This window comes from Mobula birostris, chromosome 14 (genome assembly GCF_030028105.1).
Source record: "Mobula birostris isolate sMobBir1 chromosome 14, sMobBir1.hap1, whole genome shotgun sequence".
Classification (NCBI taxonomy): domain Eukaryota; kingdom Metazoa; phylum Chordata; class Chondrichthyes; order Myliobatiformes; family Myliobatidae; genus Mobula; species Mobula birostris.
In genome coordinates this window covers 38765657-38790965 of record NC_092383.1, presented here as the reverse complement: position 1 = coordinate 38790965, position 25309 = coordinate 38765657, and the positions used below count along the sequence as shown (strand labels likewise).

The 25309-nt window shown below is 42.2% G+C and overlaps 1 protein-coding gene across 6 annotated transcripts in view; it reads right to left on the bottom strand.

Moving 5' to 3' along the window:
* The window catches only part of arnt2 (aryl-hydrocarbon receptor nuclear translocator 2), a 393077-nt gene that overhangs the window by 57985 nt on the left and 309783 nt on the right, over positions 1–25309 (bottom strand). For all 6 annotated transcript variants that reach the window (XR_011889078.1, XM_072278401.1, XM_072278402.1 and 3 more), the window contains one exon: positions 18370–18511. Coding sequence is in view for 5 of the 6 variants with exons in the window: in XM_072278401.1 (XP_072134502.1) it covers positions 18370–18511 (142 nt within the window). In the remaining variant the exon portion in view is untranslated. The remainder of the gene's footprint in view (positions 1–18369; positions 18512–25309) is intronic.

The following is a 25309-nucleotide window of genomic DNA, read 5'->3' as shown; positions in this document are numbered from 1 at the left end:
GTTAAAGGTGAAAGATGAAATCTTTAAGGGGAACATGAGGAGGAAGTTCTTTACTCAGAAGGTGGTGACAGTGTGGATGAGCTGCCAGTATAGTGGAGGATGTGGGGCTGATTTCAGCATTTAATAGTAATTTGGATAGGTACATGGATGGGAGGGGTATGGAGGGCTATAGTCCAGGCGCAGTTTGATGGGAAGAGGCAGATTACTGGTTCGGAAGAAAGGGCTGTTTCTGTGCTGTAGTGTTCTATAACTGTATGACCCACATTCTTGCTTATACAACAGATAGGGCACCATCAATGACAGGACGCCACTGTGGGGCTATTTCTTGTTTGAAAAATGCTGTACCTAACATACTTAACATTCACTGTGTAAGGACAACATCCTGTCAAAAAAAATCTAAGTGATCAGCTACGCAATTATTAAGAATTGTTATCATAGTGGTAAATAAAATCACGTCTCATAGTCTCAATCTCGACTATTTCAAGGACTTTGTAATTGAGAATGATGAACAGTTTAAATGCTTGCTGTTACACACAGAGGTCAGATGGCTCTCAAAAGGAAACTGCCTGAGATGCTTTTATGTGCTTTTTTAAATTGTAATATAACTCTTTGAAGAGTTGAATGCTTCATTCAGTAATCAACTCAAGAATATTAGGGATGACATTGCTTATTTGTCAGAATTATTGGCAAAGTTTAATAAAATCAACCTCCAACTACAAGGAGATGATGTGAATCTTATAAAAGTCAAATCAGCTGCCTCTACATTTCTGTCGAAATTAAGGCCACTTAGTTCCAACATTGGCCATCACGACCTTTTCCAATTTCTGAGCCTGAGTTGGAAGAGAAAGGAAGAATACCAGATGATGATCTTCAAGTTTACTGTGCCCACATGGGTGAGCTGTATGAAGACATGTCAGAGATTTCAGGATCTTCTCTTGATCCAAATTCCAGATTAGGTAATAAATTCATTCCAGTTGTAATGAGGAAATAACAGGAAGGATGGAAGAAGAACTGATCTCGTTACAATATGATTTTGAGCTGATGCTGAGGTTGAAAAAAAAATCATATCAAGACTTTTGGTTGCAGAAAGAAGTCTCTGAACGCTATCCCTCACTGTGGAAAAAGCTCAGGAAGTTATTTATAGCCTTTCCAACACCAGTGGAGTGCAACTTCAGTACAGCCATCCAACTCCTTTTAAAGCAACGAAACAAGACAGCAAATTACTGAATATAGGGATTTGGGACTTCTTCTGAGTGATATTCAGCTTGATGTTGAGAACCTCTTATCACTACACCAAGCCCATCCAGCTCATTGAAAGATGAATAAGGAATGAAGTGTGGACTAAAATTTAGTACACACTAAAATTGATGATGAGAATTGTTTTTTTTACTGTAATTAAAGAAATAATTTTATTTGTAGCTTTAAATAGATTTGAATATTTTTTACAATTACTTATCACTGTTTTGAATTTACATTTCCTCTTTTCCATCACTATGCATTGTAAATCAAAATTCTTTATAGCTTTTACGTAATGGCCAGAAACGGAGAAGGGGGTGCTGGGGATGTGGTCTGGGAGTCAATGGCATGGTAACCCAAAAAAGTTTGGGAATCACTGGTTTAGAACAAAGAGGGGAATCTCATTGAAACCTATCGACTATTGAAATGCCTAGATAAAGTGAAGGTAGAGAGAATGTTTCCAGTAGTGGGGGAGTCCTTGACTAGAGGGCACAACCTCAGAATACAAGATCGTCCCTTTAGAACAAAGGTAAGGATGAATTTCTTTAGTTAGAGTGGTGCATCTGTGGAATTTATTGGCACGGATGGCTATGGAGGTCAAATCATTAGGTATATTTAAAGTGGAAGTTGATAGGTTCTTGATTAGTAAGGGTAGCAAACGCTACAGGGTGAAGGCAGGAAAATGGGGTTGAGGGGCATAATATAACAGCCATGATGGAAGGGCAGAGCAGACTCAATGAGCCAAATGGCCTAATTCTGCTCCTATGTGTTATGATCTTAACCTGTGATCTTCTAAATTAAGTTTTCCAAATGAAGATTTATATTGTTCCTCAGAATGGATTCCAACAATCTGTTCAACACCAAAATTAAATTAATTTAGCAGTGGTTACTTGCCATATGGCTACCTTTATTTAAAATGATATATTCCAACATGGTTAGTAGTGCTCCAGTCCTTGAGACGTAGTCAGAGCCTCTGCAGTTTCACTGGTTGTATATTTTAACAGCTTGACATAAATTTCACTTAGGCATGATGATCTATTCATTATTACTTTATCTAGGTTTACGTCTGTGATATTTCACACTCATTCACATTATTCCCCTGTTTTATGAAGTTAGTTATTTTCTCACTCCTAAACTTTCTATTCTCTGAGATACTCTGTTGCATTAAGATCTCAATGTCTGACTTACTTCTCATTATTCCTTATCCTAACACCCTGCCATAAGGGATATCAATCTCAAATAGCATTGCCATTGGTGATTCCTCCAATAGCAACATCTTGGAGATCTCTAGAGGCGCAAATGCATCATTCAGGAGAATGTGGTTGTTGTGTATGTGGCCGGTTTACACAACAAAGCTATAAATAAAACGTTGGAGACGGAAGCTAAATCAACAGGGTTGTTTACTAACTCAAACCGAACCCAACACACACGTACAGATCAATACGCACCTAATAGCGCATACTCAATATGATGTATTACTACAACATAAAGCAGCCCTATATTATACAGTAGGCTATATGATACACTCCTCCCCTTTTATTTTAATAGTGTATCAACTGTTTTATTTTAAAGGGGGGCACTACGCTAAGCAAATATGTGTACCCTTAACATACAACGCTTACGAATTGTTCACTTAGTAACTTAATAATATCAAATTATAATAAAGAAACGTAATAATAATAATTATAACTCAAGTCTTGGGGGCGGGGGGGGTCTTCTCTGCCTCTCTGGGTAACATTTGCCCTGAAATGTTTGCTTTGGGGAAATAGTCTCCGCAGGTACATCAGGTGGGTCCTCAGCACTGATAATAGGCTTATCTGTGGATGAGGCTTATGTGGTCACATCAAAAGTGTTGTTTCTATGTCATGGGAGTCTGGGCAAGGTGTTGTTGAGTTTTTCACCTGAGCATCCAGGATTTGCTCCACATGATGTCTCCATACGTTCTCTCTCACCTGTACTCCATACATCAGTGGTCCATCTATGGCGGAAATTGTATCCGGCTGCCACTTTTCAGTCCAGTAATCACATGCAAGAACTGACTATCTGACGCTGAAGCTCTGTGTTGACTTAGCATTCAAGTGTTTGAACTGTCTGTTCTCCACATCATGCCATACATCTGGTTTCAGAAGATCCATGCGGGACTTCAGGTTCCTGTTCAGAAACATCATCACTGGAGTCTGATTAATGGTTGCATGTACTGCATTATGAAAGGCAAGGAGGAAGTTGTCTATCTTGTGTTGCAGTGGTCAATTTTCGCTGTCCATTGCCTTGATGGCTTTCTTGAATGTCTGTACAAATCTTTCTGCCAAACCATTTGTAGATGGATGATAAGGGGCAGATGTAAAGTGCTTGATTCCATTGTTTTTCATAAAATTTTGTAATTCTTCAGAGACAAATTGTCGTCCATTGTCTGTGCAGGTTTGTTCTGGTATGCCATTCCTGGCGAACATGGCCCTCAGAACTTTAATGGTCTTTTCTGATGTGGTTGATTTCATTTTGATGACCTCTGGCCATTTGGAATGTGCACTGACAGTGATTAAAAAAAGAGTCCATGAATGGTCCAGCGAAGTCCATGTGCACTCGCTGCCATGGTGATGAGGGCCACTCCCATGGATGGAGGAGGGCTTGTGGTGTTGTGTTCTGGATCTTTTGACATCCAGAGCAGTTCTTGTTCAAGTCCTCAATCTGTTTATCGATTCCTGGCCACTACACATAGGCACAGGCAAGACTTTTCATCTTCACGGTACCCAGGTGCCCCTCGTGCAGTTCGTCCAGCACTCTGGTGCGTAGCTTGGGAGGAATCACAACTTGTGAGCCACACAATTAGTGTTCCTCGACACAATGACAACTGCTCCTTCTTCACTGAGAAGGCTGGAAACAGTGTGTTACCCCGTGTTGGCCATCCTTTTACCATGATATCACGCACTTTTGACAACGTAGGGTCATTGCGTGTTTCCCTTTTAATAAGGCTGTTTGTTACTGGTAATCGTTCAACTATTGTTGTGTGAAAGACCTCTGCTGAATCTATTTGCGTAGTTACCTCAGAAGTGGGCAGCGGTAAATGTGACAAACCATCTGCATTGCCATGTTGCTTGGTCCCCTTGTGTTCAATGTCATACCTGTGACCTCCTAAGAAAAGGGACCATCGCTGCAGCCTTTGTGCTGTCATCACTGGAACACCTTTCCTTGGGTTGAAAACTGACACAAGAGGCTGATGGTCAGTCAACAGAGTAAACTTTTGGCCATACAGGTAGTGACTGAATTCCTTGACTCCCCACACGAGGTTTAGGGCATCTCTGTCAATCTGTGCATAGTTGCGTTCAGCCGAAGTTAGCGTTCTTGAGGCAAAGGCTATTGGTCTTTCGGAGCCATCTGGAAACTTGTGCGATAAAACAATTCCTATCCCGGGGGTGAGGCATCACAAGCTAGTCGGATAAGTAAGGAGGGGTCAAAGCGCGCGAGCACCCCTTCTGAAGTTATGAGTCTTTTAGTTTCTTGAAATGCTTTCTCACAGCTCTCAGTCCACTTCCATTATGTCTCTGCCTGTAATAATGCATTTACTGGGTGTAGGACTGTGGATAGGTTAGGCAAGAATTTGTGGTATTAGTTCACTAGACCAAGATATGCTCTCAGCTGAGACACATTTTCAGGTGATCGTGCCTTAAACACCGCTTCTATCCTGTCTTGAGAAATGCGTAAGCCATCCTTGTTGATCACATGCCCACAGTATGAAATTTCCTTTTTGAAAAACTCACATTTCTGTCAATTAGCTCTAAGCCCATATTCTCGTAACCTGGTGAGCACTCGGTTTAGGTCAGAAGGATGTTCGTCGTCATCCTTGCCGGTGACAATGATGTTATCCAGGTTACACTGAGTCCCCGGAATCCCCTACAGAACCTGGTCCATTGCCCTTTGCCAGATTGCAGGCACTGATGCTATCCCAAACACCAACCTGTTGTATTGGTAAAGTCCTTTCTGCGTATTTATTGTCAGGTATTTCATGGATGCTTCCTCGATTTCCATTTGGAGGTAAGCCTGGGTCAAATCAATTTTTGTGAAATGTTCCCTTCCTGACAGGGAAGCAAAAATGTCCTCAATATGGGGTAAGAGATACTGTACTGTGCGGAGCACTGGGTTGACAGTCACTTTAAAGTCGCCATATATGCGCACCTTGCTTGGTTTTCCTGGTTTTGTGCTGGAGGTTTTCTTCATCACTGGAACAATGGACGTGGCCCATTCACTCCAATCCACCTTTGACAGGACCCCAGTCTGCTCCAGATTTTTCCGCTCTGTCTCTACTGTAGGACGGATTGCATATGGTTCTGGTTCGGCTTTGTAAAATTTTGGACATGCATTTTCCTCAACCTCAGTCTTTGCCTTCATGCCCCGAAGTGTTTCTATTCCTTTCATGGACACTTCCTCAGAGTCAGCAAGTATTTGCAACAGTCTCTTAAATGTAGCCTTGATGCCCACCTTTGCTGACACATCTGGTGCCTTGATGATGTGCCAATCCAACTGAATTTTCCTCAGCCATTCACGTCCCAGCAACGGTGGTCCTCCGTTTTTCAGTACACAGAGGTTCAGCTGCTGTGTTTCATCTCCATAGGTCACTGTCACATTAATTTTACCTTTGGGATGCACTTTCTGTCCTGTGTAAGTATTTAGCAGTAGTTCAGTTCGTTTCAGAGGTATGTGAGAAGTAGTCAATTGTAGTCGTGTACAGAGATTACTGTTAAAACTGAGCCTGTGTCCAACTCCATTTTCAGTCTCACACCTGCCACTTGTGCCACTAATCCATATTACTCTTCGATCATGTGTCTTTCACACTGTGGAGTTGCAGACAAGACAATTCACTTTTGTCTGAGTAGTTTTCAACAGCATTATTTTCTTTCATTTTGTGCACATTGTTGTATTTTCCTTTCTGGGGTTTCATGTTTCTCTGTATTTTGTCCTTTTTCTGCTGTTTACTAGCTTTGCATACTCTGCCTATGTGGCCCTGTTTGCCACAGTTTCTGCATTCTTTATCTTTAAACCAACAATCATCAGGGTCATGTGACCTGTTCCCACAACGGTAACATTTCTTTCCTTCATTTCTGTTCAGTGACATTTTATTTGTGGCATATTCCAGAGATTTTTGTTGTATCTCAGAAGCACCTCATGCGGCTATTTCTAATAATATTGAGATGTTTAGCACTATCTCGAATGTAAGGTCTTTTTCACACAGGAGCTTCTTCTGTGTGGTTTCACAGTGCATGCCACACCTAACCGGTCCCTCAATGCGTCTGATAGACCAGCTCCAAATTGACAATGCTCTGATAATTTGTGCAATTCAACACAATATTCAGAAATGCTTTCATTTTTGCTCTGATTCCGTTTATGGAATTTAAATCTTTCAGCAATGACCAGTGGTTTGGGGTTTAAGTGCTGTTGTAGCAGGCCATATGTTTTTGCGCCCATTACACTAAGGCTACGTCCACACTGGACAGGATAATTTTGAAAACACCGGTTCTGCGTAAAAACGATAGGTGTCCACACCAGGCGTTTTTGAAAATACCTCCGTCCACATTAAAACGGGTATTTGGGTGAATCTCCTCTCACTGGGCATGTGTAGGACATATCTATAGAAAACAAGCGAAGAGGAAATGGTATACTATTTCCATTTCCGCGGCGGCGTTGTGCTATTTCCATTGGTTAAAAGCTAGAGTACCTACAACAATAGCCAAAGTAAGTTTTCAACAATGTCTTCGAGAAATACAAAGAAAACCTCCGCTGGAAAAAGCAGACTCGACTTCTTTGTTTGGACAGGCGATGAAGTTGAGCTGCTTCTGTGAGTTACAAACGACTACAAAGTCAGCAAAGCAGTGGAGAACGTGGACAACAGGAATTCTGCAGATGCTGGAAATTCAAGCAACACACATAAAAGTTGCTGGTGAACGCAGCAGGCCAGGCAGCATCTCTAGGAAGAGGTGCAGTCGACGTTTCAGGCCGAGACCCTTCGTCAGGACTAACTGAAGGAAGAGTGAGTAAGGGATTTGAAAGTTGGAGGGGGAGGGGGAGATCCAAAATGATAGGAGAAGACAGGAGGGGGAGGGATGGAGCCAAGAGCTGGACAGGTGATAGGCAAAAGGGATACGAAAGGATCATGGGACAGGAGGTCCGGGAAGAAAGACGGGGGGGGGGGGGGGACCCAGAGGATGGGCAAGGGGTATATTCAGAGGGACAGAGGGAGAAAAAGGAGAGTGAGAGAAAGAATGTGTGTATAAAAATAAGTAACAGATGGGGTACGAGGGGGAGGTGGGACATTAGCGAAAGTTAGAGAAGTCGATGTTCATGCCATCAGGTTGGAGGCTACCCAGACGGAATATAAGGTGTTGTTCCTCCAACCTGAGTGTGGCTTCATCTTTACAGTAGAGGAGGCCGTGGATAGACATGTCAGAATGGGAATGGGATGTGGAATTAAAATGTGTGGCCACTGGGAGATCCTGCTTTCTCTGGCCTCCCTTACCACCATTCAGGGCCCCAAAGAGTCCTTCCAGGTGAGGCAACACTTCACCTGTGAGTCGGCTGGGGTGATATACTGCGTCCGGTGCTTCCGATGTGGCCTTTTATATATTGGCGAGACCCGACGCAGACTGGGAGACCGCTTTGCTGAACATCTACGCTCTGTCCGCCAGAGAAAGCAGGATCTTTCAGTGGCCACACATTTTAATTCCACATCCCATTCCCATTGTGGAAGAACGATCGTATCCAGAACGGAGGAGTCACAGTCGGTGACCACAGCGGGATAGAAGACATCAAAGGGTCTGCCCGAAATCAACTGCGAAGACATCCAAAAAGTCTGCCTGAAACCAAATTGCATCTCTCTCTCTCTCTCTCCAACGGTACGACAACAGCGATTACTGCGAACTGCACTACACTGAACTGAACTCTGCTTCACTTAAGACTGATCATTTTACCCCTAGACTGTGATAGAGTTTGGTTGATTCCTATTACCCTAGTTCTGTGTATATGTGTGCATTATCATTGCTAACCTGTTACATTTATATCCTTACGATTAGTGTACTGTATTACTTATTTCTTTAATAAAACTTTATTAGTTCCTAGTAATCCAGACTCCAACGAGCGTTCCATTTCTGCTGGTTTGGTAACCCAGTTACGGGGTATGTAACATCTGGCATGTCATGACAGCGTTTTTAAAAAGCTCCGGTTACCCCGTACACACTACACCGTCCAACCGGCGTTTTCAGATTTACACACTCTGGAGAGTGTTTTAGAAAAGCTCCATTTTCGGGGGAGGAAAACACCGTTTCAGTGTGGACGGAGGGTCAAAACGAAGAGAAAACTTTGGTTACAGATTTATCCTTAAGAGTATGTCCACACTACGCCGGATAACTTTGAAAACGCCGGTTTTGAGTAAAAACGACAGGCGTCCACACTAAGCGTTTTTCAAAATATCTCCGTCCACATTAGACGGATATTTGGGCGAATCTCCTCCTACTGGGCATGCGCAGGACACACAGCAAACAAGCGAAGAGGAAACGATAGACTTGGTGCGCGTTTGTCCAGTTACAGAGTAGAAAAACTTCAAAGGACTTGCTCTTGGCTCTCGCGCAGGAGGACTTAAAACTAAAAAAAACAAATACTGGAGCATATGGAGGCAACCAACAGGGAGTTCACGGGCAGTATGACCCAGCTGACGACGAACATTGAAAAACTGACCAACTCTGTTGCATTAATAAAGCACCTTGTTAAATGTATAAAACGTCTGCATCGGTGTTATCTTGTATTTCCATACAATGTTACATTAGGCTGTTACACATCTATCGTCAGAGAAGTACTTGCATAACTAGGTGAACCACCTTCATACAAGCAAGGACAGAAAACAGGAAGAAGTGAGTATACTTATTTATTCAGTAAGCTATGGGTCAAAGTATTTGGTGAGTACATTTCTAACCCTCTTGGCTTCAGTCTTGTTGCCGTCTGTTCTGAAATTGTTAGGTGGTTGCGTTCAGGAAAACAACGAAATGCCGCACTGCCGCCATCTGTTCCGACATGTCATGACAGGGTTTTTAAATAGTCAAAAAAGCTCACTTTACAATTTAACTCTCACGCCGTTCACACCGACTGCGCGTTATAACAGCTTGCGCAGTAACAAGCAGAAGCAGAAAAAACATTGTTGTTGTGGCAACACACATCAAAGTTGCTGGTGAACGCAGCAGGCCAGGCAGCATCTCTAGGAAGAGGTACAGTCGACGTTTCAGGCCGAGACCCTTCGTCAGGACTAATTGAAGGAAGAGTGAGTAAGGGATTTGAAAGTTGGAGGGGGAGGGGGAGATCCAAAATGATAGGAGAAGACAGGAGGGGGAGGGATGGAGCCAAGAGCTGGACAGGTGATTGGCAAAAGGGGATACGAGAGGATCATGGGACAGGAGGTCCGGGAAGAAAGACGGGGGGGGGGGGGGACCCAGAGGATGGGCAAGGGGTATATTCAGAGGGACAGAGGGAGAAAAAGGAGAGAGAGGGAGAGAGAAAGAATGTGTGTATATAAATAAATAACGGATGGGGTACGAGGGGGAGGTGCGGCATCAGCGAAAGTTAGAGAAGTCGATGTTCATGCCATCAGGTTGGAGGCTACCCAGACGGAATATAAGGTGTTGTTCCTCCAACCTGAGTGTGGCTTTATCTTTACAGTAGAGGAGGCTGTGGACAGACATGTCAGAATGGGAATGGGATGTGGAATTAAAATGTGTGGCCACTGGGAGATCAATTGTAGTTGTGGTGCTGTCATGACAGCATTTTTAAATCTCTCTGGTTACCCCGTACACACTACAACAGATATTCGGCGTTTTCAGATTTATTCACTCTGGAGATCGTTTCTGAAACTCTCCATTTTTCTGAAAATCTCTGAAAAGCTTCGTTTTCAAAATTATCCGGCGTAGTGTGGACGTAGCCTAAGTAAGACGCTGGCTTTCTTTTCTTCATTAACATCGTAGCATCACAATATGACTCTATTCTTTCAATATAAGTTAAGCAGTCTTCAATGCCACTATCAAATGTTGTAATGGTTCCAATTAATGCCATCCTTGTTATGTTAATTTAGCCTCGGTCTCTTGTTAATTTAGCCCTGATCCCTTGTTTTCTTCTTGACTCACATGACCCTTTTTTTTGCTAGCGTTGCAAGGGTACTCTGGGTAGATGTGCGTGTCGCTCCTTTTTTAAATCTCCTATCTGGGGTAGGCAGACCCTCAGCCCCCGAGGTCAGCGCCGGCTGTAGTCTCGGCTGGACGTGTTGCAGCTCCGACTGTGTCTCCTGCTTCCCTTCGGACTCATGGCCTTCTTCTCCTGCTCCTTTGCTTGTACCTAGTTCTCTTCTTCCAAGTGTCGTGTTCACTTATAACGTGGCGTTCCGATACAATGTAGGTTCATCAACCTCGTTGCCAATTTGTTGTGTACGTGGCCGGTTTACACAACAAAGCTATAAATAAAAGGCTGGAGACGGGAGCTAAATCAACAGGTTTCTTTACTAACTAAAACCGAATTGAACACACATGTACAGATCAACATGCGCCTAATTGAGCATGCTCAATACAATGTATTACTACAACATAAAGTAGTCCAATTGTGTTGGCGCGTGGCCAAGTGGTTAAGGCATTCGTCTAGTGATTTGAAGGTCGCTAGTTCGAGCCTTGGCTGAGGTAGCATGTGTGTCCTTGAGCAAGGCACTTAACCACACATTGCTCTGCGATGACACCAGTGCCAAGCTGTATGGGTCGTAATGACCTTCCCTTGGACAACATCGGTGGTGCGGAGAGGGAAGACCTGCAGCATGGGCAACTGCTGGTCTTCCATACAACCTTGCCCAGGCCTGCACCCTGGAAACCTTCCAAGGCGCAAATCCATGGCCTCATGAGACTAATGGATGCCCATATTAAAAAAAAGTAGTCCTATATTATACAGTAGGCTATATGGTACAGTGGCTATAATTAGTGTTGAGGTTAGGGTACCTTATGATGGGTACTTCATCTCTTGATAGTCCAAAACCTTTTTACTATTTATGAGGTCCACGACACAACTCTGATGGATTTTCCATCAACTTCTCCAAATATTAATTTGCTTTCACCTCTGGCACACATCATATATATTATCTACAAAATACACTGCAGATACTTTCCCAGGCAATTCTTACAAACTTTCCCCAACCACATACCCTCTACTATTAAGAAGGATAAAAACAGCAGGTGCATAGAAATACACATCTCTGCATGATCCCTTTCAAGTTGCATACTACCATGACTTATAAGTACTGTATACTGTTTGTTTTTGTTGTGACTGGGTCTAGAACACCCCATCCCTCAACAGCACAGAAGAGATGGAACAGTTCAAGAAGGCAGCATGGTGGTTTCTTTTCCATTATCAGCCCTGAAGTACAGCACCTAGGTAATTTGGCAAATGTTAGTGAGCCTGTTACAAGCTGAGGACTTTCATGGCCACAGCAACACAGGTCATACCTACCCAATGGGATACAGAGTAACTAGGAATGTTTTAATTCACAACATATCTCAGCATATTCTCATTGCAATTTGTTATAATAATTCAAAGGGCTGATGAAAAGGAAGCTTTCTACATGTAGAGAGCTTTCCACATGTGCTCCCTCAGGCATCTCTCCATTACAACTGAAAAAATACTCCATATGTTTCCAGAATGAGAGAGTATAGTGGTTTGAGATCAATAAAGCCTTGTGTTTAAGTCAAGGAAAGAGTGGTGCAGCACAGCCTGACTACTGTAAATGGGAGTGTATCAACATTCTCATCATTAATATCTACACAAGAATTTCAATCGCATTTTAAAGCATAAGTGAAAATTTACTGTAGTGTTGATTCAGAGATTGCTCTAGTTATCAGGTGCCCAAGCTCAGTGAGAGTCTTGGCTCACAAATACCAATGGAACAATCATAACAGAAGCCTCTATACACAACATATTGACAACATATTCATGAGGTTACAGGACAAGCTCTGTTGGAAAACCTTGCTTCATATTAAAGTGAAGAGAGAATAATGTTGAAACTATTGGAACTTTAGACTCTAAAACTTGCTAAATTCATGTATTTCATCAAAGGAATTAGCAAATATTTGCACTAAAGTGTTTAATAATGCAAAACATCTGAACCTGAAGTATTTTTTTCAGAAGTTAGAAACATCAGGCCTGAGTTGACGATCCCCTCCCCTAGAAACATTAGCTGTGCTCTAACTTTAAAAAATTCAGCTGAAGAAATAAGATATTTTAAACAACACTACTTAAAAAGAATCAAGCGTGCTCCTCTTGGCACTGCCTCAAAAATCAATACTAGGAAATGGAAACATCTTTTCTATGTTATCTGGAGGCAGTTTCCGTGTATTTTGTACTTTGAACTCAATTCAAACTCCTGCTGAAAACTGCAGCCACAAGAAGCCACACTAAGAATCACTGAACTGAGTTCAACTTAGAAAGTCCAAGCTTTGCCAGAACCAAGGTTTCTTTCAGAGCTACTTGGAGTTTACAGACAACTAGCAGAGAGCCCTTTACTGTAAGTTGCATAATAAGCAGGCAGTTATTGAAATTTAACTAAACCCCACTTTCCATTCACTAAACAAACATATTAATAGGAAGAAATATGCCATACAGTGATTGCATGACAGAAGAAAAACCAGAAGAAATATAAAAAAAAATTCTCATAAAAATCAGAGTCATAGAGAAGTACAGCACAGAAACATTCATTTCGGACCATCTAGTCCAAGCCAAAACCATTTAAACAGCCTCCTCCCATCGACCTGCACCAAGACCATAGCCCTCCACATCCCTACCATCATGTACCTATCCAAGCATCCCTTAAATGTTAAAAGCGAGCTTGCCTATACCACTTATTCTGAGAACTTGTTCCCCACTCTCACAACCCTCTGAGGGAAGAAGTTTCCTCTCATGTTCCCCTTAAACTTTTCACCTTTCATCCTTAACCCATAACCTCTGATTGTAGTCCCACCCAACCACTCCTTCTTGCATTTAACCTATCTATTTAGAATTTGGTGTACCCCTATCAAATCCCCTCTCAATCTTCTACGGTCTAAAGAATAAAGTACTAAGCTATTCAATCTTTCCTTATAATTCAGGTCCTCCAGACCTGGCAACAGCCTTGTAAAGACAAATTATTAAATCCATTATAGATTAGAATGGTTATATTAGTAAAACCAGCATTTATTACTCATTTCTAATTGCACTAGTGTTGGCGAGCCACTTTGCTGGACTATTGTAGCCTTGTGGGACTTCATCCAGAATGGCTTTGCTTTAAGTGTTCCAGGATTTAGACTCAGTGATGATGAAGTGACACCAGCATTCATGACAAGCCAAGGGGTGCTGAAGGAGAATGCAGATGCTATTCACATGTGCTTGCTGCCTTTGTCCTTCCCATGTTAGAGGTTGTGGGTTGGGAACTACGGTCCAAGAAGCCTGGGTGAAAAACTGCAGCATGTTTGGAGATGGTACACACAGTGACAGAGGAAATGAATGTTTTGGGTGGTGGATGGGGTGTCAGTCATTTGGGCTACCTAGTCCTGAATGTTGTCAAGTATTTTGTGCATTGCTAGAAATAAGCTCCAGTCAAGCAGACGGAGAATATTTGATCATGCTTGTGATTTCTGCCTTACAGATAGTGGAAAGGCTTTGGAGCGTTAGGAGGTGAACCACTTGTCAGGGGATAGCCAATCTCTAACCCTCTCCCCAATCCAATTCCAAAATGAGGTCCAGAGCCTTGAAGGTCATAGCTCTTCATGTGCACATCCAAATTGAATTGAATTTAATTGACATCTTTCACGTACATGAGTAAAAATCCTTATGTCTTCATCTGAATGTGCAATGTAAAATAAATGGTATGTATAGTAAGATGTACAACAGAGCAGTCAATATAGCTTAGAAATACAATTGTGTCAGTGTGAATTAATCAGTCTGATGGCCTGGTGGAAGAAGCTGTCCCGGAGCTAGTTGGCCGTGGCTTTAATGCTACAGTACTGTTTCCCAGACGGTAGCAGCTGGAAGAGTTTGTGGTTGGGGTGACTCGAGTCCCCAGTGATTCTTTGGGCCCTTTTTACGCATCTGTTGCTGTAAATGTCTTGAATATTGGGAAGCTCATATCCACAGATGCACTGGATTGTCTGCATCACTCTCTGCAGAGTCTTGTGATTGAGGGAAGTACAGTTTCCATACCAGGCAGTGATACAGCCAGTCAGGATGCACTCAATGGTGTCCCTGTAGAAAGTCCTTAAGATTTGGGGACTCATGCCGTACTTCTTCAACCGCCTAAGGTGAAAGAGGTGCTGCTGTTTTTTTTTTACCACACAGCCGGTATGTACAGATCAAGTGAGGTCCTCGATGATGTGTATGCTGGGGAACTTAAAGCTATTCACCCTCTCGACCCCAGATCCATTGATGACAATAGGGGTGAGCCTGTCTCCTTTCCTCGTCGTCCTCAACCAGCTCTTTTGTTTTTGCGACATTAAGGGAAAATGTTTTCTTTACACCACTGTGTCAGGGTGATGACTTCTTCTCTGTAGGCTGCCTTGTTATTATTTGAGATAAGGCCAATCAATGTAGTATCGCAAATTTAATTAGCAGATTAGAGCTGTGGGTGGCAACACAATCATGGGTATACAGAGAGTAAAGGAGGGGGCTTAGGATACAGCCCTGGGGGGGGGAGGGTTCCAGTGTTGAGGGTCAGAGGGACAAATAATGCCTTAAGGTTTAAGCTTTCTACCAGGCAGCAAGTTCCCCAAATCACCCTCTGGGTAGAGGAGAGTCTATGCCAACTATGTCTGATTAAGCTATGCATAATATAAATGAAGGTTTTTACTGTCCAATCAAATATTCCAAAAACTTGCCAACTACCTGAGTTAAACAAGCCTGAAATTGCACAGATAAGGGCAAAATTAAAAATTCACATCAGTTTTCTTTTACATTGAGAATAGCTTTAAACAGTTGGTGGAAAAGGTAAAGACGATTGGGCCTGGGACATTGCCCTAAAGAACTTCTGCATTGCTGACATGCAGCCAGGATGGTCGACCTTAGAGCGTGCTCTTGGAATAGAAAAGTAATACATCCCCGCCACTGACAGCAGGATTAGATGCAGCATCTAAAATAGGAAATTCTACTTCCAACATGCAAGCTGTACTGCCAAAGTATGGGACAAGGTCACCAGCTTGATGAAGCAAAGGGTGGAAGCCACGATCAATTTTATAAGCATCTTTGAAGGAGTTAGTAGAGGATACCCTTTATATATACAGTAAACTTGGAAAGTAAAGACACAAGAAATTCTGCAGATGTTGAAAAACTTGAGTAACACACACAAATGCTGGAGGAACTCGGCAGGCCTGGCAACATCTATGGAGGGAAATGAACAGTTGGTACTTTGGTTTGAGACACTTCAGCAGGACTGGAAAGAAAGAGGGCAAAAGCCAGAATAAGAAGGTAGGTGGATTTGGGAGGAGGGATGAAACTGAATGATGTGAGAAACTGGGAGGTGATTGGTGGAAGACACAAAAGGCTGAAGAAGGAATCTGTTAAGAGATGACGCTGGACTATAGACTAAAGGGAAGGAGGACAGATTGTAAAGGAGGATAAAAGAGAAGGTGGGAGGGGGTCACATGAATAAGGGGAGAGAGGAAAACAGAGGAGAGTGGTTACTGGAAGTTAGAAAACAAGGAAATCGGTACTGAACCTCTCTCTTTCATCACAAAGATACAAATTGAATATCACCAATTGTCCTGAAATCATGCTGATATACATGAATATTTTGATTGTCATATTAGATTTTCAGAAGTATTTCCCCAAGAAATTTACACAATACTATAATGGTGTGTAAACACATCTGATTAGCTAACATAATTTAGAGAAGGTAACCAAGCAGCATTAGTTAATTTAGCTAGCATGTGATTCACAACACCACTGGGGTATTCCTTAGGGATGGAAGTAAAATGAAACCCAGCCAGCTATGTCCACATCCTAAGAAACACATTTAAAAACTACCACAGCAGTATAGCATCCACTTTGAGCATATAGATCAAAAGTTAGAAAAACAAACCAAGGAAGGACAACTTGAAAATTGAATCTTAAATCAGGGAATTAGTTCTTCTGTTTTAGTTAGCAAGGCTTAAATACTACAATAATTACTTCTTTTAACTGTGAAACTCTGGCATAGAATCAGGTCAATCACAGACTTAGATGATGATTATAGATATGATTCGAAAATCAGTGGTGTTATTGATAAAGACAAGGATAGTCTGAGGTTACAGAATGGTAAAGGCAGATGGAATTTAATCCTGAGCAGTGCGAATATATGGCCTATTGAAGAACACATTGACCCTGGTGTACTAAATGCACAGATTGTTAATGTGGCACAGAGGTAGATGAGATGGTGAAGGAGGCAATGTTAAGAAAAAATGCTGGCTGGCCTTTGTTTGCCAGGGAATAGAATACAGAATCCATTAAGATCATGCTGCAACTTCATAAGATGTTGGTTAGGCTCATCCAGATAACTTCTTAAGGCATTACATTTCAGACAGCAACCTCCTCCAGATCTATTCTACATTGGTGTGATTGCCAGAGCATGGAAGATCATGAATGCACTGGAAAAGGTATCAGGACATGCTGTGGTGGAACTTTTTAGTTACGAGGAGAGAATGAATTGTTTCTCCTAGAGCAGTGGAGGCTGAGAGGGGACCTGATAATGCTGTACAAAATTACCAAAGCTTAGTGAAGAATGAGAAACTTTGGTGATGGAAATGTCTAAAATTAGAGGGCATAGGCTTAAGGTGGACGAGTTAGAGGGAATCTAAGGAAAAGGTTTATCATCTACTGGGTGTTTGCAATCTGGAACACTCTGCCTTAGAAGGTGGTTAAGGCAGGTACTCACACAAGATTTAAGAAGTATCTGAACTTGCCAAGGCATAGAAGGCTTGAGACAAGCGTTTGGAAAGGGAAGTTGTACAGATGGATATTTGATCACTATGCAGACATGGTGAACTAAAAGGCTTGATGTATGACTCCAAGATTTCAGTATGCTACTTATGGTCTTGAGTCAAATCAGTAAATGAAAATATACAAAACCTACAGATGCTGGAAATGCAAAATTAAAACAGAAACTAGTGGCGATACTCAGCAGGTTATGCAGCATCTGTGCAACGAGTAAAAGAGTTAATGTTTTAGGTTAAAGATCCTTTGTCAGAATTTGGAACTGGACAAAACAGGTTATTTTGAGCAGCAGAGAAAGATGCAGGAGAGATGGACTGGCGCGGTGGAATATCTGTAACAGGGTGAGGCCAGAAATACCAGAGGGACGAGCTGCAGAGGTCCTCCAGTCAATAGGAATAGTTAGTAGGTGATGACACAAACCCAGAGGTGCCATGTGTTGCAAAGGCCATGCTGTGGTGGAACAAGCCCAGCAGGTCAGGCTGTACCAAGCTGAAGAAAAAATATGGATGACCTACAGCAGAAGTGGCTAATTCTAGTACAGACAAAGAAAGTGAAAGACCTGACAATGGAAAATCAGATACTGAGACCAGTGGACTGAAAGTTGTCCAGAAGATGAGGCACTGTTCCTCAAGTTTGCATGGCGCCTGGTTATAATAGTGGAGAAAGTTACAGACAGATAGGTCAGGGAGAAAATTTAAGGTAACTGGGAGCTTGAAGTCTCTGGTACTCTGTAAAACAACTGCTATATTAGCTGATTTGCTTCTCCAATAGGGACCTAGACCTGAAATGTTAACTTTGCTTCACCTTCCACTTGCACAGACTGACCTACTATATGTTTTCACTATTTTGGCTTTTCCTTTTTTTGATGTGGTTAAGATGGCGCCGGTAACTGGCGACTCTGTGCGTGCTCTCCCCAGCAAATTGCCTTCTTTCAATACTCATTAGACAGGATTTCATTCCAAAATAATTCCAAATTTTATAAGGAAGTCTACAAGTTCTGTGAACCATAAGCTCTTAATATAACAAATTAAAAATCAGACTCTCAGTTCAAGTTATCGATTGCAAATGGAATATTTCACCTGCTGAAGAAGTAAAGTAGCACAGGATAATAAGTGATGGATCAGAAATGTGATACAGCACCTGCCCTGAGAAAGGCGGTCGACTTCCAGTCCAGGATGTTGCAGAGACCTGATTGGCATTTGATTGGCGAGATATTTGAGCTAAAATTTGACCTGCTGAAGATGTCTGCTGAATGATGTTTCCTCCAGGTACCATTGAAGTGCTGAAGAGATATTAAAATCCATTATCAAATGATGAACTACTACAATGATAGCTTTCATTTATGCAGAAAAACACATCACAGTATTTCTCACTAATATTATCAAACAAAATTTATCATTAAACCAGTTTAGAAATTCTGTTCTGATGTTGGGAGAGGAAAATCTAAAGCTAATGGCCTACGGATTTGAAGGCACAGTCTCCAATAGGAGAATGACATTTATAAGGTTGAGTAAAAATTCAAAGTACAAGTATTTTACTGGATTAAAGAAGTGGAAAATGTTACAGAAGTGAGGAGGATTGAAGTCATGGAGGTGATCTGAGAGCAAAGATGAGAAACTTAAAATACTAACATTGACAAATCTAGATAAAGTAGATGATTAAGCACAAAAGAGACAATAAGTAGACTTTGGTGTGAGTTGGCATTTAAGGAGAATTCTGCCTGATCTCCAGTTCATATAGGGCAACGGTCCCCAACCACCGGGCCGTGGACCGGTACCGGGCTGCAAAGCATGTGGTACCGGGCCGCGAGGAAACGATATGAGTCAGCTGCACCTTTCCTCATTCCCTGTCATGCACTGTTGAACTTGAACATAGGGTTGCCAATTGTCTCGTATTTGCCGGGACATCCCATATATTGGGCTAAATTGGTTTGTCCTATATTTCCCCCACTAAGGTAGAGCGTTTCTATGAAACCCTTCGTGCCGAAATGGCATGAAGCGAAGAAGCAATTACCATTAATTCATATGGGAAAAATTTTTGAGCGTTCCCAGACCCAAAAAATAACCTAACAAATCATACCAAATAACACATAAAACCGAAAATAAATAACACTTACAGTAAAAGCAGGAATGATATGATAAATACACAGCCTATATAAAGTAGAAATAATGTAAGTACAATATAGTCGGGAAGATGAAGGCAAAACTGATTTGTGGGGGGAAAATCGGCACGTAGGCGCATGCGCACATCACATGCACACACAGGTGCCCGCGTAAGGCTTCATGGTTATGGTAGTCTTTCCTGGGGTAAAGTGTCCCGGGATTTGACTGCTACTTTTGTCCCTTATTTGAGAGTGAGAAAGTTGGCAACCCTAACTGTAAAAGACATGTTGAGGTGAGTTTAACCCTACTTGGACACTCCTCCTCCGGGTCGGCCGGTCTGCAAGAATATTGTCAATATTAAACCAGTCCGTGGTGCAAAAAAGGTTGGGGACCCCTGATATAGGGTAGTAGGTGGGCAAATGACCATGGTACTGGATCTACTATATCATGAATCCATAGGCTGAATCACCCTGGATCATCCCTGCACCCAGAGTGCCTACCTGCTCCCACTTACCTTGTTCAGAGTGTCAAGGTCTGAATTTGCTTATTATCTTAGATATTGAGCTACAGTAGGCTACTCAGAAATGAAATCAAGAGAGAATTATTCTCACACTAAGAGTTGTGGAAATACACAGCACTATTTCCAAAAGGATGTGGGGCAGGGTGATGCTGGTTTAATCACAGGTTAATGATATTAAAGGGTGTGGATCAAGTGCAAATAAATGGAATTGAGTTTAAGTCAATAATGGAACAGGTTCAAGAGATTGAATAACTTCCTCTTGTTCTCATGTTCCAACTAATTACAACTGCATCTTTCTAGCCTCTTGTAAAATGACTAGTTACTGTAATTTCAACACAACTTCCAATTAAACCAGTTACACTTTCACCTGATAGTTTGTCCAGTGGTCATGCTCAATTTAGGCTGCAGTACATTATGTAACGCAATTAAGAATATGCTGTTCACATTCACTGTGTTAAATTAACAACATTTTATGTGCATGTGACACAGATTTTTTTATACCTCCCCCTACATAGACAATAAAATGACATGCTGATAAGAATTAGCTTGTGAGGTATCTCAATGATTCATGTGCACAGAACTGTAAGTGATAATGTCCATGAAGGATAAAAACAAAAGGGAAAAGCTTACTCAGAACTTGGTCTTTCACAGTTCAAGTGTAAAGTTGTGCTATCTGGTAAATAAATTTCATATTTAACAGTAACTCAAAGCCCAACTTGTTATTATCTTCATTGGTAAAAGAAGTGATGCTTTCAGTACATGCAGGTACTAAGACAGTATGTCCTGAAATAGGAATCGTTAATGACAACCATCACTGGCCATTAATAATACCTGAAGGAATGCACAGAAAACTGTGACCTTTCTTACCTAGGTTCAAGTTATAGGCAGTCTGTTTCAGAGACTGTTGAATTTGTCAGGTGGGCTTTAATTTATATCAGATTACAGGTAACAATGAATAGTGACCAAATAAATGCTTTTATACCCAGAAGTTACATCTTCCTTATCAAGTTGGAACAGTTCCTTGCAGAATATTTCAAATCTGCCTTGGCATGAGAATAGGTAAAAATGAACAAAACCCAAGCAAGTGAGCAAGCAATTTGATTGCCATTCCTACGTTTAGCCAAATAAAAATGTGTCAATGCAGGCAGAGGCCTTTCTGCCGGTTGTGTTCATTCATATTGAGAATAAATGCTACTCAGACTAATCCTGACTTCGGCAGTGAGTTCGTACTTCTGTAAAACTTTAAGTACATAGACAATGGCAGGACACAATGTGTTCTAATCTCTTGAAGTACTCTTAAGATCAATTTAACCCTTCCTTTCCACACAGCCTCTCCAAGAGCATCATGACCCAGCGGCCTCTCTGAGGGAAGAGACTTGAACCTGTGGCCCCTCCGAGGGAAGCAACTTGAACCACTCGCTCTCCTCTGCATTTGCCTCAATGTGTCAATCTTCCTTGACACTTTATCCATTGAGAAATGTGGTTGATCATGGACCCTCATCTCATCTCTGAGCTTCTCCTCATGTTTGCATTTCTCTCCTGGAGTTTTCTTGGGGACAGCAGAGTGCTAGCTCACTCAGTTGAACTACAGACTGTAAGTCACAGGCTCCAACAGTTTCAAAAACTAAAATAAAATAAATAGAATAAGCAGAAGGCATAGAAAAACTGAAATGATTGACTATCTGGAAGATGTTGCCCCGGAATTGTCCGCCGGCATCACCTTGACCAGAGTGACTCACTTTTCATTAACCCAGTCCATGAAATGCCAATAAAAAGCCTAGATATCAAGAAAGCAAAAAGGAACCTGAAAGTTAAGCCCAAGCCGGGACCACGAAAAATAAGTCCCACTAAACTCAAAGTGACAGGGTTGAGTGACACTGAATCTCCAGTAAACCTGTTAGTTTAATTCTGGGGATCCCCACACATGCAGATACTAAATAAAGATCAATGTAAACTTAAACAAGGGAAATTTCTTGTTACTTTGTGATGAACCCTAATAGCTGCACCTCAAACATTCTACTCCCCAATTGGTCAAAATAAAACCAACTAATGAGGTTTAAACTAACCTAACCATCAAAGTGTCATGCCTTTCACTGTCTTGGTCCAAGGGAAGGGCACAAGCCAAGCCTAATTAACACAGGCTGGGTCGCCTGGGCGAGGGTGTCCAATGCTTAAAGACTTGAAACACCCGAGGACCTCAGGTTATATTGCTGTTGATGTGTCCCAGTGCACACCATATTAATAAAGCCAAGCAGCGTTAGACCAGGTTAATGAAAAGTGTGGGCCAGATCAAACTGGTAGGGTCAAGTGACACTGAATTGTGTACAGTTTGGGTCACTGAATTATAGGAAAGATGTCAATAAAATTGAGAGAGTACGGAGGAGGTTTACTAAAATGTTGCCTGGGTTTCATCTCCTAAGTTACAGGGAAAGGTTGAACAAGTTAGGTCTTCATTCTTTGCAGCGTAGAAGATTGAGAGGGGACTTGATAGAGGTGTTTAAAATTATGAGGGGGATTGATAGAGTTGACATGGATAGGCTTTTTCCATTGAGAATGGGTGAGATTCAAACAAGAGGACATGAGTTGAGAGTTAAAGGTCAAAAGTTTAAGGATAACATGAGGGGGAACTTCTTTACTCAGAGAGTGGTAGCTGTGTGGAAGGAGCTTCCAGCAGAAGTGGTTGAGGCAGGTTCGATGTTGTCATTTAAAGTTAAATTGGATAGATATATGGACAGGAAAGGAATGGAGGGTTATGGGCTGAGTGCAGGTCGGTGGGACTAGGTAAGAGTAAGAATTCGGCACGGACGAGAAGGGTCGAGATGGTCTATATATGTTATATGGTTATATGAATTTTATGTAACAAGATCAAGAAACACAAGAGGGATAATTTTCCACTCCCCGATAATTACACCCTAACCCACCTGACACTAAAACCTAGCACTGGCCCTCACATCCCCATAAACCCTGGCCTATACACCCCCATAAACCCTTGGGTAGACACCCCCACAACTGAGCACTTATTCCCTACAATCCATCTCTCTGCCACACCAAACATAAGTCATAACCCCATCATTTTAGCATACTCATAACTATAAACCTTAAAATTTGTATAAGGAGGAGGATGATCCCAATAAAGGCAAGTGTTGGACCTGGTCAATAAAGGTGTGACACTGTATCTCCAGTAATGAGATCAAGAAACACAAGAGGCATAATTATCAGCTTGTGCACCTCTATGAAGTCACCTCTCATCCTCCTTCACTCAAAAGAGGAAAGTCCTACTTGTTCAACCTTTCCTCATAAGACACGCTCTCTAATCAAATCAAGTTCAAATTTATTGGCATTCAACCATACACACATATACAGTCATATGAGACAGCCTTCTGGAACAAGATGCGTACCACAGTACATATAACACACATACATAACATATAAAGTAATACCACCACAAATAAATGATCAAATAATAAGGTGCATATATGATACCAGCTAAAAAGTAAACAGTATAATGCTACTGGCACTTCATACGTGACGAGACCTAGGTGGTGGCAGGGAGTTTAGTAGTCTTGCGACCAGGGAGAAGAAGCTGTTTCCGATCCTAACACTTCTGGTCCTTATACCAGCGGTCCCAAACAACCGGGCCATGGACCGGTACCGGGCCGCAAGGCATGTGCTACCGGGCCACGAAGAAACGATATGATTTGGTGATAGGAGTCAGCTGCACCTTTCCTCATTCCCCGTCACACACTGTTGAGCCATTACGCACGCGAGGTCATTACCCGCGTGTCATCCATGTCAGCGCGGGAAGGAGATCAACTCCTCGAGCTTGCAAATGACAGCGGGCTGAAAAGTATGTTTGACATAACATCTCTGCTGGCATTCTGGATCAAAGTCAAGGCTAAATATCCTGAGATAGCCACGAAAGCACTGAAAACGTTGCTTCCATTTCCAACATATCTCTGCAATGAATGCAACGAAAACTAAACTGAGGAATAGACTGGACATAAGGAACCCGCTTCGAGTATCGCTGTCTCCCATCACCCCTCGATAGGACCGTCTTGTTGCAGGAAAACAAGCCCAGGGCTCCCACTGATTCAGCGATATTGGTGTGTTGCAATGATTTTATATGTTCACACGGGGAAAATATGTGCCGTGTGTTTAATATCCAAACATTACTTAAAATGTTATGATGCTATTGACTGATAAGTGACTTATATAACCATATAACAATTACAGAATGGAAATAGGCGATCTCGGCCCTTCTAGTCCGTGCCGAAAGCTACTCTCACCTCGTCCCACTGACCTGCACTCAGCCCATAACCCTCCAGTCTTTTCCTGTCCATATACCTATCCAATTTTTCTTTAAGTGATAATATCGAACCTGCCTCTACTGGAAGTTCATTCAACACTTACTTCAAGCTCCCCTGTCCTCCCCAATAATTGACTTATCACTATATTCATGCGAGGAAAATATGCGCTGTGTGTTTAATATTAAATTCATTAGATAAACCCTTTTAGAAACGAAATTGAGTGTACTAACCACTTATCACCTATATTCCGGTCATGATTAAAACCCCCCCCCCCCCACCCCAGGAACAGAATCATCAAGGACTATTTGCAGGAAAAAAAATCAGCAGGTACACACATGCGCAGGTTACCCATGCGCACAGGTGCCCGCGCAAGGCTTCATGGTTATTGTAGTCTTTCTCTGGGTAAACACAACGTATTTGATTGCTACTCGTCCGTTGGCAACCATATTCTCCCACCCACCCCAGGTCGGCCGGTCCGCAAGAATATTGTCAATATTAAACTGGTCCGCAGTGCAAAAAAGGTTGGGGACCCCTGCCTTATACTATGTGTTACGTACCCCGTAACTGGGTTGCCAAACCAGCAGAAATGGATCACTCAGTTGGAGTCTGGATTACTAGAACTAAGAAAGTTTTATTAAAGAAACAAGCAACACAGTACTCTAATCAAAAGGATAATGAATGCAACAGTTCAGCAATGATAAACATACATGTACACAGAATTAAGATAACAGGATCAATCAAGCTCTATCGTTGTCTAGGGGTAAATGACCAGTTTCAAAGTGACGCAAAGTTCAGTTCAGTTTGCAGTAATCGCTGCTGTGGCGATGGACAGTGGGGGGAAGAAGAGAGAGAGCAAAAAACAAATGAATATTCAAGGCTTCCACACAGACCTTCTCAGTCAGCTTTCGGGCGAGTCCTTTGTGATGTCATCTGAGGTCACCGACCGTGACCCCTCCGTTTCCAGATACGATCGTTTCCCTGCGGTGAACCTGGCACCTAGGCAAAGGTGGACACACACCAGGTTCCCGCCGATCGTGCCTTTCCACCCTGTGCGTCTATGGCCCGGTACTTCCCACTGACTTGTGAGAGACGCACCGCTTCCAGGGTCTTGTTACCTCCGGTGTCATGTGTGTGTCTTGCCTTAGCAAACC